Source organism: Onychomys torridus, chromosome 4 (genome assembly GCF_903995425.1).
Source record: "Onychomys torridus chromosome 4, mOncTor1.1, whole genome shotgun sequence".
Taxonomy (NCBI): Eukaryota; Metazoa; Chordata; class Mammalia; order Rodentia; family Cricetidae; genus Onychomys; species Onychomys torridus.
The window spans coordinates 110,421,032-110,439,686 of NC_050446.1; the positions used below are offsets into that span (position 1 = coordinate 110,421,032).

Below are 18,655 nucleotides of genomic sequence, written 5' to 3' on the forward strand. Positions count from 1 at the left end.
GACAGCACTTTACCCTCTCCTCTCTAGTGACTATTTAGAGGTCCTTTTTGACCTCACCATCCAGTGTTGTCAAGATAACCAGCCAGACTGCCAGCCTGTTTTGACTGTCTCAGTGACTGAACTTATTGTGACCAGGAGTATCTAACTGCAACCCAAGCCTCACCAGATCTGTCTGTCAAACACACCACCATATGCATAGCCTACTTCCTACCCAGACACTCATCTTCCAAGCTCAGAAAGTGATTTAGGAATCTGTTCCCTCTTTAACTTTCTCCAGCTTCTCTCTGGGAAGGATAAAGAAGGCTCGTGGCATGGAGATTTTTAGACCATGCCAAGGAAAAAGGCCCCAGTTACTATCTTCAGTTCCCCCATCTCCTTCCCAATTTGGACACATGGTGAAAATTTCAATCATTTCCCGAGGGCCTCTGTGATTATAACTGGGTTGTCTTTCTTCTACTGAGTTACAGCCAGACCTCTCCTACTTTCCTGCGGTCTCAGAGGTAATTTGCTCTTTGCTATCACAACTCAGAATTTCACCGTCTGTCCTGGGCTTTTCAGATGGCCTTGTCTTGGTTCTGTTGTCATAACCCATCTCTGTCATCTTCCTCTCTTTTTATGTAGGCATCATTGGTGGTGACTTTCAGGTTTCCTTGCTTCGTTCATTCTTGCCTTGGGCACTATCATTGTCTGTCTGTTTGTGTGCAGGGGTTCCAACACCTTGGGCGATATGCCTAGTGCCTGAATTTCTCCATGTGGTAGAGAGTAGTTGACAAGATTCTTTTTAACTTTCACTTCATTATTATTTTATTTATTATTATTATTATTATTATTATTATTATTATTATTATTATGTAGTCTCTCATAATTTCATACATGAATATAAGATACTTATGTCACAACATAATTTAGTACTTGGTCCTTGGCTTATATTGTAGTCAGCTCCTGTTTACTCAGCCTCTACCCTCTGCAGTTTCTGAATTCTTGAATCTCAGTCCTGTGCTGAGGACTATGGTGACAGGAGAATTTGGACTCTTGGTCATTGGCCTCTGGAATCTCTTGCTGACTGGAGTCAGTGGTCCAAGTCATATTCTGATCACTCCCACTGTCCTGGGAAGTATATTGCTATCTGGTTTCTGTACGTGGTGGTCTGGTAAGCCTTCTCCCAAGAAACCCACTCTTTCCACACTAGCCACTGTCTTCATTTTGGGCACAAGCCTCCTAGCAGGAGACGCTGGCACTCCACCAGGCTCCCTCCAGGCTAACTCCTGCTGCCCTTAGGACCCTAGAAACCAGCACTGTGGGATTTCCCTGTCTGTGTTGTATCTCCTTAGCCAAGCTGCCTGCGGCTGCTTGCACTGCCTTAGTGGTAACTGAAACTCTCTATAAACTACTTCAGCAATGCAGTGGGGGATATGTGTGCTTGAAAAGCTTTATGGGAAACTAGGGAATGAAGATTTAAAATATAGAAAGGTCCTGATGGGCAGTACTCACTCTGAGGGTGGTTATTTCTCACTTGAACAACTGAATTCAAAAGCCTAGTGATTACTTACTATACATAAATTATACATAAGGAAAATGAATTAAAATTACAGTAAGACAGGCTCTCAGTTCCTGATGGATAAGGCACCAGTCTCCTAATTCAGGCTCATTGTCCAGTGATCACAGCCCCTTCAATTGCCTTTTTCTGTCATTAGCATAAGCATACTATAGTGATTATTGCATTAAAGTTATCTGTGGGGCTAAAGTGCAAAATAACGGGGACCCACTAATGAAACTGGCAATTATTTTGGCTCAGGATATAGAATTTCTGATAAATCCCTAGGAGGTACTTAAATTACCAGCTGGAGAAACCTGCTGGTGTATTCACTAGCCTTCCCATCCAGGACGATGACCAAAATACACCAAGGAACAAAAACCAAGGAGGGTTCATTGTCTCAAGGTTTTAGAAGGTTCAGTCCAGGGTTGGGTAGCTTCTGTGATGGTTAGTGTCATAGAATCTAGAATCTGAGAGCTGAGCATGCCTGTAGGGGGTTATCTAGACTACATTAATTAATGGGGGGGGGCATACTAATTGTGGATGAGACTATTTCACAGGCAGAGGATCCTGGACTGAATAAATTAAAGAAAAGGAGATCAACATTAGCAAGTGTTCATTACCCTCTGTTTCTTGACTGGATGGATGCACCCAGCTGTCTCAGGGAGGTCCTTGTACCATGACTTCCCAGGTGTGATAGACTGTAGTTGAATTTTAAGTCAGAGTAAACACTTTCTCCCTAAAGTTTTGGTTGAAGCATACTGACATCAGCTCCCTTGAAGCTGTAAGTCCCACTATGTTCATGTGTTGAACTTTTAATCCCCAAGACAATGGCATTAGGGGGTCTGGCCTTTAGGAGGAGATAGGATTGTGAGAATGAGAAGTTTGGGGGAAATAAAGGGAGCCCAGAAAGACACATGTAATTTTCCCACAGTGTATAGAGGGCACCATCTGCAAACCAGAACATAGGTACTCACCAAACATCACAGTTGCTGATTCCTTAGTCTTGGTCTTCCCAGCCTCCAGGAATTGAGAAATAAATGTGTTTTGTTTATAGGCTACCTAGTTATGGCATTTTATTATTGGCCTAAACAGATTCAGACAGAAACAGCCTAGCTAGACCCTCCTGGATGGGGCAGTAGGAGACTAACAGGTTGGGAGGAAGTACTCTTTTTCAAACCCATGCTTTTCAAATGAATATGTACAGGCTCACCTGGCACACATAGACTCTGTTCCAGGGCATCTAGGATGACACCTAAGACTACATTTCTAGCAAGTCCCCTGCAAAACTTAATGCCCCTTGGCTGGGAATCACACTCCAGTGGAGGGAGTGTCCATGTCTGTCTCCGTGTGTGTGTGTGTGTGTGTGTGTGTGTGTGTGTGTGTGTGTGTGTGTTTAGAACTTGCTTCTTCAGTCAGAGTTTACAGAAAAATCGACTGCAAACCTTATTAGAAACAGATTTCTGAAGGCTAAGGCTGTGGCTCAGTGGTAAAGCACTCACCTCCCATTTATGACACCCTAGTTTACATGCTCTATCCCCAGAAATTAAAAACCAAAAAGAAACAGATTTTTGTTCCCCATTCTATGACACGCCATCTTTACATACTGAGTCAGGAGGTTAGACATGATCACTTATATTTTAACAACTTCCTAGTCATCCTGATGCTAGTCCAAAAGGTGAGGGAGGGGAGGGAAGAGGAGGGAAGTGGTGAAGAAGGGAGGAGAGAGAGAGAGAGAGAGAGAGAGAGAGAGAGAGAGAGAGAGAGAGAGAGGAGGGAGGGTGGAAGGACTCCAACAGTATGGCTCAGGCTGGCACCTGAGAGTGCAGATGTGTATCACCACTCGTGTCTACTGGGATCCTTTAACTAGCAGATCTCTGGCTACTGTTGGGCATATTTCCTTGAGATGAATCTCACTGCATGTAGACTAGGGACTGAAGAATGGAGTGAAATTCTGTTAGTGGTCTACTTAGATGAATAAGGAGATTTGGGGTGTTGCTAACTCTAAAAAGAGCTAGACTGGAATCTGGGACATGGAATGGGGCGGAGAAGGAAGAAGCTAAACCACAATCCTGGCTTTCTGGGCTTTGTAGACCAATCTGACCTTGAAGTTGCAGTGAACCCCTTGCCTGTGCCTTACTTTTTTAAAGGAAAAACGTTGGTATTTCTGCTCCATTTAAAATTCATGTGGTTTCAGTCTAGTTTTGTTATAATTGTATCTTTCTGCATCCTCTTAATGAGGAGAGGTTCTTTTTGTTTGGTACAATGTTTGTTTGTAGTGTTCTACAGCAAGGAGAGACATAAAGAAGAAGGCCCAGACACTTGCTGGGAGGCTGGGTGCTGTCTGGCTGTCATGTCTGTCTGCATGGAGAAAATAAGGTCAAGGAGTGCTTGACCCCATGTCCCCAGGAACCTCCCCCTCTCTTACATGCCTAGCAAAATCCTTCAGATGTCTCCTCAACATTCCGTGTTCCTGAGAAGGGATACAATAAGTCTTAATTTAGAAAATATTAGAAAAGATTAAAAAGTGAGAGAATAAAGGGGTTATCAGTGATAGAATGTGTGTTTAGTATGCTCAAGGTCTTAGCTTTAATATTCAGCACAAATAAAGTAAATAAACTAAAATTTAAAAGAAAGGTGAGAGAGTTTAGTAAAGCTACAGCCTGCTGGGAAAGTGGGGGAACCATGCCCTTCTTTCATGTTCATATGCTGTTTCATGCCATGGCCAAGTTCTGTTGCACCCAAGCTGCTTGTGTCCACTCAGGACAGAAGGACCAGAAAGTTCCTACTGTCACAGGCCTGTGGTTCCAACAAGGCATGTCTGTTATCCAAGGGCTCAGAGATGTACCTCGGAAGGCATAATGCCGACAAAATTTTCAAACTTACTTTAAGCAGTGCAAACAAGTATATCTTAAATCACCATTTTAAAATTGTTAATCTGGAAATAATCAAAGCTCACGCCTAGCCGAACTTTCAAGAAAACTCTGGGACTCTGCTGACACCTGCTGGCCTCTCATCTATTGAGTGTTTGAAAAGAACAAGTCCTGTAGTCAGTGGGACTCATTATACATACACTGTGTTTGACCTGAATAGTGGCAGGGAGACAGGGGAGGAGTGGAAGAGATTTCCCTCATTAGACACTGAGAGGTGGAACAAGCCATTGAGTGAAAACACCCCAACAGGAAGGCCTGCCCGGAGCCAGTTGCTCTGTGACTCGGGGCAAGGCCCTGGGCCTTGCTTTTGTCTTCACAAAATGAATATAGCCTAGCCTCCCTGCCCAGTGCTGAGCAGGCCCTGAGGATGGTGGTGGCATTGGCTGCTGCGTGGGTCCTGCGGTGACCTCAAAGGTCATCACCTTTCCATTCAAACAAACAAAAGTCTTCCCCAATACTGTTTTCAAAAAATGGATGAAGGCAACTTGAGCCTCCTCAACACCCTCCCACCCCCCAGTGTCTGGAGGTTATTTCTAGAAACAACTAAATTAGCACAATCAAAAACAGCAGTGTCGTTTTCTCTGCACCAGCCACTTCTGTGCCCTAGGAAACTGTAGACTTTGTTCTGTGTTTTGGAATATATCTCAAGCCTTCAGGTTCAGAAAATGCCCTCCGTTAATGCCATCCAAATTATTTGTGCTTTTTCTGTCTGCTCCTGGGAAACTCTGTGGGCCTGTGGTTTGTTAGGCCAATAACAGGATATTCGATAATCTCCCGGGAACCAAGTCCATATTTAGCCTGACAGAGGACAAGAGGTCTGATGATGAGAAACGAAGCAATTCTTTAAAGCTCCTATTTCCTTTCTTGCTTCTCTCTCAGTACCCAGACCTCACCTATTTGTTGAAGCTTTTGATGCTATTTACAGTTCTCAGAAAATGGCCCTTGCCAGCTGCCAAACGGAAAATGCCTCTCAGAGCTCCTCCATCTTCCATCAGGAAGCTGTTAGCACTGACTGGGACACTCGGAGGTAGCAAAAGCCATTAGCTTCACACCTAACAGGATGGCACCTATAAAAAAAATAGGCGCTAGTGAGGATATAAAAGTTAGCACCCTCATGCACTGTTGGTAGAAATGTAAAATGACATAGCGATCATGGAGGGCAGTGTGGCATTTCCTTTTAAAGTTGGCAGAATTCTCACGTGATCTTGCAATTCTGCCTATGGGCACCTAGGCAAAATAATTCATAGCATGATTTACAGTATCCAAAATGAAGAAGGAGCTCAGGTGTCCATCAAAAGAAGAATGGATGGATGAACCAAGGCATTCACATGTTAAATGAGAACATTATGCCTAGAGAAGTAAGCCAGTCAGAATATGGCAAATTCTTTGTGATTATTATTGTTTGAGATACCTAGCATAGTCTGTGTTTTTCCATAGACATGGAAAACTGAATGGTAGCTAGTGGGGGCCAACAGGAAAGGCACAGATGGTGTTGATGGGTGGGGGACTTGCTGAATTATCTAATGCCCTTGAGAAGGATACATTTATGTTCTATATGTTTTACCAAAATTAAAATGAGAAGACATCAAATACCAAAACCCCAAACTGCACCCTTATAACTCAGTCAGCAACTCAGGCCTTGCACAGAGAAATCAGCTTGTCCTTGTGGTGTGAAGCCTGGCACTCTTGGGAAGTGCCGTGCCACAGGAACCTCTGTGACAACAGTGTTTCTCTAGGGCACTCTCAGCACAGTGCCTAGCAGCCTTGTCATGGCTTTGGAGCTCTTGTGTGCCAGCTGAGACATCCAGTTTTAGATCTATTCAATTTGAATTTTTTTTTTTTGAGCTGAGGATCGAACCCAGGGCCTTGCGCTTGTGCTCTACCACTGAGCTAAATCCCCAACCCTTCAATTTGAATTTAAGGAATCATGTGATCAATGACAGTGCAGTTCACATTTCTGTTACTACCCATTCCAAAATATCGTTCTTCCATTGGCACTAGCTGTAAACCTAAGGAGGGAGGTAATGGGCTTGAGAGGAGCCTTAACTCTGTTCATTCCAAGTACCAGCTTGCTACAAAGCATGTTGCCAAGGTGTCACTCCTTTATGGCATTTGTTAAGCATCAGATATTGGATCCGAGAGCAGTGTTGGCCTTAGTTCATGGGCTAGCCTTTTCTAGTAAAATGCCCTTTTACAGACCCAAAGTTCTTCTCTGCCATGCTCAGTCTGCCTTCACTTTTCCTTGTAAACCCATGGAGTGATGGTATGAACTCCAGCTGAGGTCCAATTCCTTATACAGAAATGATGTGAGCACATCCCTGCCTGTTCTGGGTATCCTGGCAGCAGGCAAGGAATCTTTTACTTTTTAAAGCTTTGCTGGAAAATGCAGACAGGTTAAGCTATGTAATCAGCCCGGATGGAACAAATCAGACACTGCAATGAAGGGCCTCATCACATTGTCCTCTAAAATGGAATGGGTAAATGTATCAGCGTGTACTATACAGCATTGCTTAGAAAGAGCCGAGCAACTAAAATAATAAGGCTTCTATTTAAACAGGCTGCAAGTAGAAAGCTTAGCAAGTCAACCAGTGGGTGGCATCTCTTTGAGGCAATCCAGTCTTTCATGTGGTGCAGATGCCACATTTATCTTAATGGGAAGAATGAAAGCTGTATATTAAAGAATAAAATACAACTGTGTAAAATATAGATGACTGTGTGGCAGGAAGGGGATAAAAGAAGAGTTTGTAGTTTTATTGCACAGAGGAGGCAGGCTGTCTAATAAAAACACCATACCTGACTACAGAAGATTGCTCACTGTGACTTTTTTTTTCTTTTTTCAGCAATGGGTAGAAGGCCTGAGATCAATCATTCATAACTTCAGGGCAAACAATGTCAGTCCAATGACATGCCTCAAGAAACAGTGAGTTTTGTTCGAAATGCCCCTTGTTTGTTGGAATTCTCTGCTAAGTGTTCTGATTAGGAGGTAAAGAGTGTATCACCGATCAGCCAACTCCTGTCTTCCTTTCCTTCTGTACATTTGACTTTGGAGGTGACCAACCCACATATCTGTATTTCTACCACTTAGCAAGGCACTTGTGATGACACTCAGTCTTCGAAGGGTTCCAAGCATTGGTTTTGTGTCCATCTTGTGATAGCTACCTCTGCATGCCTGGCCTGTAGGCTGGGGGCTAGGGTATCTCAGGTCTCCACTGCGTAAAGCTGACAATTTAGGGGTATAGCCAAGAGAAGCATTAGAAAAAGCATCTGCTGCTGAGGTAAAGCAGGAAGTCCTGCCCCTAGCAATACCACTTCTTGTTTAATATGTAACCACAGATCTCAGAGAAGCATTTGAAAAAGCATCTGCTACTGAGGTAAAGCAGGAAGTACTGCCCTCAGCAGTACCACTTCCTGTTTAATATATGGCCTTGGATCTCAGGGTTCTTTGAAATGTCTTTCTAAATTTCAGTCAGTGACTCAGTCAAGGCCTGAAGAGCTTACTTCAGCTCACTGTTCCTAGAATCCCAAGTGGACTATTACACTGATAGAATTGGAACCCTGTTGAGAGTCAAATGAAAGTTTCTCAAATATAAATTCCAGAAAATCAGTGGTCCATAATTGTGTATGACAGCCTGCTTTCAAAGGGGCTGTGAGTGGCAGGTAGCTATGAGGTCCCAAGGCAAACATATATAGAAGTCGTAGAAATAAGCTTCCATCTCTGCAAAATGAGGCCTTCATACCAGGAGAGTGATCCACTGATCCATCACCTCACTCTGTGGGCCAATAGCCCCTTCGGTACTTGTTGCTCTTACCCTCTGGTTGTTTAATGGGTGCTTAACAGTGTGGACTCTGGGCTATAAACTTCAGCGTTGCCACTTTGGTGCAATCCTTAGCTTCAGAGTCCTCCATCAGAGAACCAGATTGCCGTGTGGATGAAAGCAGAAAGCACTTCATCCAGTGTCTGGCTTGTAGATTCTTATTTGCTGCGCAGCTGCCTCTCCTTCCTCAGTGTCATTGTGCATGTTTCCTTCGAGAGAACCTGGAGCCTCCTATTTCATACTGTGACTTTGGCTGTTGATGGCTTCAAGGGATCAAAGTCATGGAAAGCTTACTTATATTTGAGTGGCCAATATGTCCTGAGAACTTGGGGAGAGCAGAGTTACCCACCATTCTGAGACCTTCCCTGAAGACTGAAGATTAAGGAAGGCTCCTACTGCGTACGCATCCTAACTTTGAGAGCAGGGAGTGGTGACTCCCCATTGGCCCTCAGAGCAAGGCTAGACGGTCGCATTTCTTGTCACCTGAGTGTTTTAAAGAACAAAACCAACATGAGCAAGGACAGGCACCATGTTTGGCTCAGTACAAACATTCAAATTCTAATTCCCCTAGGGGTGTCAGATTTAAAAAAAAAAAAAAAATAGGACTCTTGATTAAATTTGAATTTCAGACGATAGATACTTTACCGTAAATATGTTGTAAATGTTACCAAGAAGCATTAAAATATTATGTAACTTGAATTAAATGCAAGTGTTATGGAGCACACTAAAATCTGAGAGTTCAAAATTCATCTCATAATTATGAGTTTTAGAATAGATGTTCTCTGTGAAGAAGCTTTTCTTCCAAGCTCTTACGGAGCTAGAGCAGGTGCCGCTGGGACACTCTGAGACAAGTGTTGCTCTTGTTTTCCAGCTGGATGAAACTGGCATTTCTGACCAACACGACTGGTAAAATTCCGGTGAGAAGGTAAGTGAGACATTCTCTGCAGCTCTCCTTACAGTCACATCCCAAACCAAAGGCCCAGACTGCTATAATGTAATTGCATGTGCTCATTGCCTTTAAGATATTTCTGGAAGCTTAGTTTCTGTCATTTCGTAGTTCAAATTTGTAAAAACCACTGGCGGAAATAAAGCTGCACCTCCCCCAGAGCAGGAAGCATCAACTGTGGTAAAAGATGTCTGAAAATGTAGCACTGAATTTTCATCTGTGAATCACTAGGCTTTCATAATTTATGTTGTGTTCCCCCACTTATCTGAGGAACAGCTACCTCCCTTCTTCTGGCTAGACCCCGATTGTGAAGGTGCAATGTGGCAAGTCTGTGCCTCTGGCTAGTGCCTCCCCATCCAAGGTTGCTCCTCATCTGGTCCCCAGAGAAGGTGGGGCTTTCCCTAAATTCAGCTGCTCAACAAAGTACCATAGACTTTAGTATATACATAACAGAAGTTCATTTCTCATAACCTGTAGGCTGGGAATACATGGCCAGGGTGCCAGCATGGGCCTTATAGATTGCAGACTAATTTCTTCTACTTGTGCCCTTACCCAAGGAAAGAGGGCTAGAGAACTATCTCAGATGGATTTTTATCATGCGCTAATACCAGTCCCAAGGACAATAAAACCACCTCCCAGAGGCCCCTAGTATCAGCACAATAGAGTCCAATTAGATTTTCATATTGGATGAGACTCCTCCTTCACCCACCCTAGTGACCAGTGACAGAAAACAAAAGGCAGATGGAACCCAAAGGAAGAGGGTGTGAGCCAGATGCATCTTTCCCCTGTGTTCTTTAATAGTTCTGACATATTTCACCCTGGGCAGAGTCCCCAAGCATTCCTCTTTTCTGCTTCTCACTTCCTTTCACATTTTAGCATTTGCTAATGGTCTGTGTGTAGCTGTAAGGGCTTGTGAGGGTAGCTATGGAAATTCTTGAGTAAACTCTCTAGGGTCATATTACTTGATGTTTGTGTAAGCATTCACAGACATCAAAGAAGCTGGGCTCAGTCCTAGAGAATCATCTGTCCACATGAGGCCAGGAGATATGTGCCCTTAACCTGAAGCAAACACAGACACCCTCTTCCCAGGATTTTTTGACTCAAGTTCATGTTGATGTTGTCTCTGGGAATGACTTTAGCAAAGACACAGACTGACAAAACAATGAAACCTAGAGAGTGTTGTCCTAGACTGTCCATCTTTAACACAGAAGACAAACAAGTCAGCAAGTGCAGAATATTTGAATAGGTGGATACGATCCAGCTGTGGCATTCTGGCCACCCCTGACCATTTCCAGGGTTCTTTCCCCCCTGCTCTATCTATATACTCTATTCTACACAAAAGCTTCTATTCTACCCCTGTGCAAATGTCTCCACACCCCCTTACATTGTCACGCAGAGCAGAACCATCCTAGACACCATCATTTTTCTTAATTCCATAGCTATGAGGATCATGAACTTAAGTGCCTAAGTGACCTGTCTGCAATATGTATTTATGAGAGACTAGAATACATGAGGATGAGCCTGTGAAGTATCCTTTTTATTCAGCCTTTCATGATTGCTTACTAGGTCACAGACCCCACATGTCTGTTGTGATCTTTAACAGGTCCATGTATAGGATTCTTTGCTACCTTGCTGCTACTAAAGTGAAGGAGGTTTTTCCATAATAGTTTTCTAACATGTCAGGTTTTTAGAAGTTTATGAAAAAGCCATGGGAGCACCCCTGCCTAGTAGTTGTTACCAAAGACATTTCAGAAGGATTCTTATTTTATTGAAAACTTCCCTTAACTTGAGCAGTAAAAAGGCAGTTATTTCACTGTTTCCAAACAGTCTCAGGACTCTTGTCATATAGCCAGTGCACAGCCATACTTTAGAGAGTACATATGGTAGTGTGCGAGACAGAAGTCTGTCTATTATGCTTCATTTCATTTTTTCCATGATAAAGATTTAGAAAACAGATTGAGTGGAAACAAAGAGATTATGATCTAAGAATCTCTCACTAGTAGTTCTGGTCTCGCTTGTCTGCCTTCCATCCATCATGCCCATCACATCACACTTCTGATTCTGGGGATCCCTGGGCAGCATGTTCACAAATAAAATCATTACCACCATTTTGCTAGAAATGGCCTAGCTATTTTGTCATCATCTTTAGCTCTCCTTGACATGTTTTGTTTTGTTTTGTTTTTGGTTTTTTTTTGTGTGTGTGTGTGTGCTTATCATTATTAATAGGTGCTTAACACAAGCCATCTGTGTCTTGGGGGCAGTTAGTCAGAGTTGATGTGGAATTGGTACCAAGCCAACAAAAGGCAGATAATTCTCCTGGTAGATGATCTGCCAAGGGTTAGGTAGAAATTGTTCTGAATGTTTTAATGGATGTGAAGGATAAACACTTTTTAAAATGTCACTTCATCACCATCATTCTAGGGCTTTAAAATGGAAACTATTAATATAGTGCACATTGTGTTAAAAAGGGATCTGGCTTCATAGTCCTTATGTGGGTTGGGAAAGGCCCCTGCTCTTGAACGTTAAATCAAAATATAATTCCCAGGAAATTGCAGGAATGATGGATGAAGGGGCCTTGCTCCTTGCCTCCCTCTTCTCTTTTCTTTTCAAGTGTATGATCTTGCATATTCTGCCATTCTCTCAAACTCACCAGCCTGCTACAGTTCATCCTCCCTCTTAGACCGTCCTCTGAAAGTAACTGTCCTGTCTCACATTCCTTGTAACCCAGCATGTGACCTATGGCTAGAGAGCTGAGTGGTGGAGATCTACATTGTGGTGGACAGTGACTGGAGGGGCCACTAAAGGAATGGCCAAGATCCTCAGGTCTAATAATACCAGCCACCTGGCCTGCACGATGTATCCATCCATGTCCTGAGGCTGCAGTGCCCTGCAAAGGGCAGTACCCTGCTCCTTCACTAATAGTCTGTGACTGTGTCTGAAGTCAGTGTTCAAAAGTCTAGAAACACTGAAGTTCACATACAGGCAAAAATAGACTCCCCTGCTTTCTAGGCTCATATTCTCCTAGTCACTTACAGAGCACCCTGGAATACAAAATTTAGCCAGGACTGTGGTAGGACTGAGCCCAACTCCAGTGTGTTCAGTGTGTTTGCTTTTGTAAATTCCTTTAAGGGAAGGGGTGACAGGTTATTTTGCTTGAATAAAATTTCATTGAGAAACTTGGGGTGTAGCTTAGTTGGTAGGGGCTTTGTTTAGTGTGTTCAAAGCCTTGGCTTCCCTAAATCCAGGTTTGATTACACAAGCCTATAGTCCCAGAACTGCTAGGTTTAACAGAGTTTATGGCCATCCTAGGCTAGAGACCCTGTCTCAGAAAAAAAAAATTCTCATTGAGCACCTGGTAGCTTGGAGCACTAAGTGGACCCCTTTGGGCAGGGAACTATATAGAGGTTGTAATAATGTCACAGTCCCTTTATCAGCACATCGTATGTATGTATTTTGACAAGAAATGCTCCCATGATGTCTAAAGTGTCTCAAACTGTGTGTGATTAGTGTCTTGTCCTCAGGACCCTAGTTAAAGTGCCCCTTTCTAGAAACTGGAGAATTCAGACTCCCTTCTTAGCCTCCATATCACGGTAGAGGAATTTTCAGACTCAATAATGATTTGGAGAGATGTCTGGAGCAGAGGCAATAAAGATTACTCTAGGGAAATAGTCTGATTAATGCCTCTGTGCCTATTTTCCATTCTGGGTTTCTTCTCTTTTTACATACGGTGAGAAAATGTGTCTGTAGGCTGCCCAGCCCAAGCCTACCCACGTCTGAGAAGTCAGCACCTCTCTCTCTCTCATCTCCTTGTTCCTTGACCTTTTTGTTCTAAGTCTTGTTTCTTGGCATTTAGCCAAACACTCACCAAAAACCTGTTTTCCCTACTTGTTTCACCCTCTGCCCCCACCATGGTGTCTTGGTTCTGCTTCACAGGAGTGGCTCAGACTCCAGACTTGCTGCCTTATGGCCACAGTGGTCAGTGTTCACCAGTTATAACCAGTCCTGTCTAAGCCATCAACCTGGAGTCAGCTAGGAGACCCCTGAGATTGCTACACACAGATTATTCCCCCTAATTGTAGGCACCTAACCTTGCTTTGGACCCTCGGTTCTTATATCAATGAATACTTTCAAAGAGAAAGACACACTGAGTAACCACTTTTCCTTATATTGAAAAGGCTAAATGGTATCTACCCCATGTCAGTGTCTAAAAGTTGAATGTACTCTCAAGACGTGAGAAAAATATAGACATAACACACTCTGCTAGAAACCCGTTATCTGGTGTACTTGCTCTCACAGCACACCTGGGCTAAACTGTCAGCTTCCCTTATGTTTGAATACAGTTGTCTCAAGGACACTTAAAAATACTTCTTGGGTTCTTCATGGACCTAGTATAAAACAGTAATGGTTTAAATGGACACATCATAATGCGTTTATGTAAAGCTCCTTCCTCTGGGTCTAATTTGATAGGCTGTACTCTGCAGTTGAAGTGGTGCTTTCTCACACTCACCAAGAGGAACTGGCTGTCAGTGCTTACATTCATTGAATATAAACAGTGGGGTATATGTGAAGGTTGGGTGTGAGATGCTAATGCTCCATTGAAAAGCCATGTTTCACAGGTGAAAGTCATCTTCATCTTCAAGTCAAGGCTGCTCTTCTGGATTCAGCCTTTCAATAACCATAGTAGTTCATGACCTGGGCTTCTAATCAACAAGTGAATAAGGCCCCTTGATAGGCAGAGACAAGGCTGAGAGTCACATGTACTATGTCTGGATACTAAATATCCCCTAACCTCTCCCACTTAGAAAATTTTCATTTTAAGTATCTCCAACACATTTATAATGTGTGTGGGTCAGTATCTCCTCCTTTTGCATGAGAAAGTTTGGCCATTAAGGTGTTAAGATTTGGCAAGCATTGATGCTCCCTGTACTAACTAGCTAAAAGGCTATTCTGAAATACTATGTCTTGGGAATAGCCATGATTCTGATGAAATAATTAACTGGGTCCTTCCCCACCATTTTCATGTAAAATCCCAGACCTGTTAGATGGCTAGCATGGCAGGGTGTCTCAAGAGTGCTTAGATGAAAACAGCCAAAATATGTCTGGTACTGGGTCTACACTGTAGTAAACATGCAAGCCAGGAGAACGGGAGTCACAGCCTTGCCCCAAGTACAGACATCATTCACATGCACCTTTAGAGCCACTATATCATCAGCCACTCTCCTCTTTTTTCCTGAGAACACCATTTCTTAGGATCCAAATGTATTATTGCATTTGTCCAACACCCACTTGTTCACAAGCACCAAAAGGGACTACTTGTGTTAGAACTGGCCCTGGCAACCAGAGGGAAGAATTAATTTGGGTATGTAAAACACCATCAAATGAAAGGTAGTTTTATTCTTTCCCTTGCCCTCACCACCATCTCTAAAGTATTTGGATCGTTGCATCAGAGAAAGCAGAAGGAGCAATAACTTGATTTTTTTTCTTTCTCTCCTGCTGTAGTATTACCAGAACCTTTGCATCGGGGAAAACAGAAAAGGTGATCTTTCAAGCCCTCAAGGAATTAGGTCTGCCCAGTGGCAAGGTATTCACTGACTTAACCATATTTCTAAAACTATTGATGTTGTTTGTTTATCCACTCATATGTGATTGGCTAGGTTACTGTGTTAAACTGGCATCAGTTAGAGCCAGTGACATAAAGAACAATTAACTTTATTCCCTTTCACTGATCATGTTAACACTTTTCAAAGTGTTTTAAAATCCAACTATTTCACTTCAAAATAATGTTTGTCAGCTTTATTACGGTGATATGAAAGAAGGGCAGCTGTTCTCTATACAGTTTATGGAGTTTACTTTAGAACACCCAGCCACATTTCCTTAACCTAGCATCATAGCATCAGCATGAATTATTAACTAATAAATTCAGTTCCCCCAGACAGCCTCGCAGGATATCATGAAGGATTCCTTTCTATCCCGTCCATTTATGTTCATGACCCTTTGTATTCAAGTCATTGAAATTATTATTAATTTTTTTTTTACTGCAAGAGAGACTTGTGCTCAGACTTATGCCTTTAAAAGTCTTGTTTGAAAGTTACATTTTGGTGTATGACAGGTAAATCTTATTGGTTGCTCCTGTCCCTTTCTGTGACCCTCTAAAAATTCACAAAATAAGTGTAATTAAATATTGGACATGATTATTCCATATCCCCTGTGGGAACACTTACTTTCCTCACTCAAGAAGAGATAGAAAATTTTCTGTGTACTCGGTTGATGAAGCATTTCCCAGAGAAAGCTGTGCTGGAGGCAGATGTCACATGTCACCAAGTGTCTCCTGTGTCCTCCATGCTGTCTTGATAACTGGGGAAGCCTCATTGCATTTGCTATGGTTGCTCCAAGTGCCCAGGGCTTTACTTGAGGACCTTATAGATAGCCATTCTCTAAGGAGAAAGATGTTCCTTTAATACCTGTCCTTTTTTATTCTCCACAGAATGATGAAATTGAGCCTGCTGCATTTACTTATGAAAAGTTCTATGAACTGACACAAAAGATTTGTCCTCGGACAGATATAGAAGACCTTTTTAAAAAGATGTAAGTTCTCATTATGAGGAAGCATTATATAGTACTATCTTTGCCCCCATAAATTTTGAAACCATATTTTTTTTTTGCTGTAATCTTGAAACCATTTTTGCTGTAATCTTTAAATATATGTTCCTAGCTCTAGTATGTCTAGTCAGGGTTACATTTTCACCCCTTAATTTATTAGCGTAGAAGCCCACTCTGAGGTTTGTTTTTTATTTTTAGAAACTTTGATGTAGATTAATTACAGCACTTGGAACGATTCCCCCCCTGGCATTGGCTTTACTAACGACCTACGATTTTAACCTGCTCCTTTAGGTATTAACCCATTATGTGAACTAACTAGATTCGATTTGGAATGTTAATATGTTGTTGAGAAGTTCATTCATTCCAGTTATTTCAAATGGATGACTTACATGTTGTTTCGGAGGGAATGTCTTTTGATACTGTTAAAGAACTGCACATCGCAGGCAACTTCTGTGACCTAGTGGGAATGTTATCTTTCCTTTGTCGCTATTGTTGGGTTCCTCCTGCCCCCACTCCAGTCCCTGACCACTCTGAGGATTCACCTACTCCAGGGTTAGAAAATGAGTTTAGAATTATGAACCAATGTCAACATGTAAATCGTACCTACTGTAGCGTCATATACAAAAACTTACTTTTTCTAATACATTTCTTTTCAGCAATGGAGACAAAACTGATTATTTAACGGTAGACCAATTAGTGAGCTTTCTAAACGAAGTAAGCTTTTTCATACATTAACTCCATACGTCTGTGTGCAGTGGCTTGCCTCCCCAGTGTCCTCACTGCATGCTTGCGTCACGCACCCTTCCTTGCTTGCCTTCTGACTTGCTGATCTTTCCATGATGGCTTGACCAGGTGCAAACATCAGCGGCTGCCTGTGTGTCCTTGTGCTTCCTCCACGCTGGCTTTGCACACCACTTCCTGTGGGTTTCACGCTGTGATGTGTAAGCTCCGATTCTGTGTGTATGTTTGAAATTTGTCATGTATTTATTTAATTAAACGTGTCTGTATTTTTTTTTTTGCAAGATGATTTTTAAGGTACTTTGATTCTATTGATCTCATAAATGGAAAGAGAATGGACTGAGTTTATGACACTGTATTTGGATTCTCCATTGCTAACTTTTTCTCAAACCTTTGCATGGACTAGAAACCTCTATTTTTGTCTTTTAAGGGTTTGCATGTAAGAAAGATTCATAGGTTCAAATATTTGATGCTTGAGCTCTTAGGCAAAATATATAGTGTTAGGCCAACTAGATTGCAGGTGAAATTTTTACTTTTTATTTTCCAAAACAAGCTCAGAGCTCAATTTAGAATATGATTCACTTAGCAACTAAAACTGACAACAGAATTTGCTTAAGGGCAAGGAAAAATATGTTAGAACAAGCAAAGATCACAACTTTGGTTATTATGACTAAAATGAAAATGAACTTTTTTCATGTACAAAACATGTTTTTTAGCAAAACCCACAGAGGCTCTTTTTAATCTGAAAAGAAAAAAAAAATCCTTTTCCCTACAACACACATAAATAGTTAGCAAAGTTTGAGTAAGGAATGGAGAACACAGTCTTGTTTGAAAAGCATTTAAGTTCACAATCATACTATATAACAAGGACATGCTTTAAGTGGCAGGACAGAACTGATGGAGTTGTGCGGTGGTAGAATACATACTTAGCATACATGAGGTCCTGTGTTCAATCCCCAGCAGAGAGGAAGGAAAGGAAGCATTGTGGTAGACACTAGGTAATGCCTTGGAAAAGAGAATGGGCAGTGCCTGGTTTGCCCCTTTGCACAAACAAATCATATCTTTGCCAAAAGTCTTCTCTTCATGATGTGCGCAGGCTCAGTGGCTTCCAGTGCATAGGGCTTCAGAAACTGTTACCACAAGCATACATGCACTGAGACAAGAGAGGGACTTCATATATCCATTCAGATGTCTCCACCCTTGAGGAATCTGTTCAGTGCCATACAGTGTTTCTTTTACTTGAAAAGGTTTTAAGTCATTCCTGTCCACTCCACAGTAGTCATCCAAATACCGTGTTTGTAATCTTTACCCAGACATCATGCACATTCTTGTGCCACAGTTCTCCAGAGTTCATTAGCCTCCCTTGATTTCCTTAACCCCTCTGCCTCCTTCTTTGTGTTTGTTGTGTTTTGTTTCCCCTAGCCTTTTCATGTACTTGGGTTCATTGATCATCTTAAATCTGGTGAGATGGGCAGGAATCTGGCTTTCTAGGTGGCACATGTTTTAAGAGAGAAGAGAAAACCTTACCACGTGGTCAGTTCCTCATCACTTCCTGGGCCAGCCATCTACTAAGCATGCGCTTCCTGCTGCGCTGTGCTGTTGTAGTTCAGAAGCAGTTGGAAGGTCTTGAGGGTGGGTGCTGCTCTTGCCCTCTCGGAGGACTCATTTCCTCCCACAGATGGTTTTTCTTTGTCTGCCTAATAAACAACTTCATAACTGTACAGGATTTTAAAATTTTTATTCATAAAATTTGGAAGCTTTTACTTTTTAAATTGGAAGTATTTAAAGAAAACAGATGTCTCATGCTTTTCTGGCTCTGTCATCCATATTCTTTATGAGGAAATAAGCCATTCCCTGTCACTGCTGCTGTGGAAAGTCATAGGCTTTGTTCTTGATATTTCCCTCTTCTTAGATTCTCCTTAAGCAAGGGGATACCTTGAATATTTGGATGAGCCTGATGGAATCAGCATGATTCTAGGTTTCTGTAGGTTGTAAAGAGACTACAGGACAATCCAGAAAAGTGAATGCCCTGGGATTCCAGTCAAAGCGTCATCTCCAAACAGTGCTTTCTTCTTCCTCTGCTGTTCCT

General features: G+C 42.2%; 1 protein-coding gene across 13 annotated transcripts in view; it reads left to right on the plus strand.

Moving 5' to 3' along the window:
• The window catches only part of Plcb4 (phospholipase C beta 4), a 378,383-nt gene that overhangs the window by 278,034 nt on the left and 81,694 nt on the right, over positions 1-18,655 (plus strand). For all 13 annotated transcript variants that reach the window (XM_036183210.1, XM_036183211.1, XM_036183212.1 and 10 more), the window contains 5 exons: positions 7,308-7,387; positions 9,154-9,207; positions 14,728-14,809; positions 15,713-15,813; positions 16,485-16,542. In XM_036183210.1, coding sequence (XP_036039103.1) covers positions 7,308-7,387; positions 9,154-9,207; positions 14,728-14,809; positions 15,713-15,813; positions 16,485-16,542 — 375 coding nt within the window. The remainder of the gene's footprint in view (positions 1-7,307; positions 7,388-9,153; positions 9,208-14,727; positions 14,810-15,712; positions 15,814-16,484; positions 16,543-18,655) is intronic.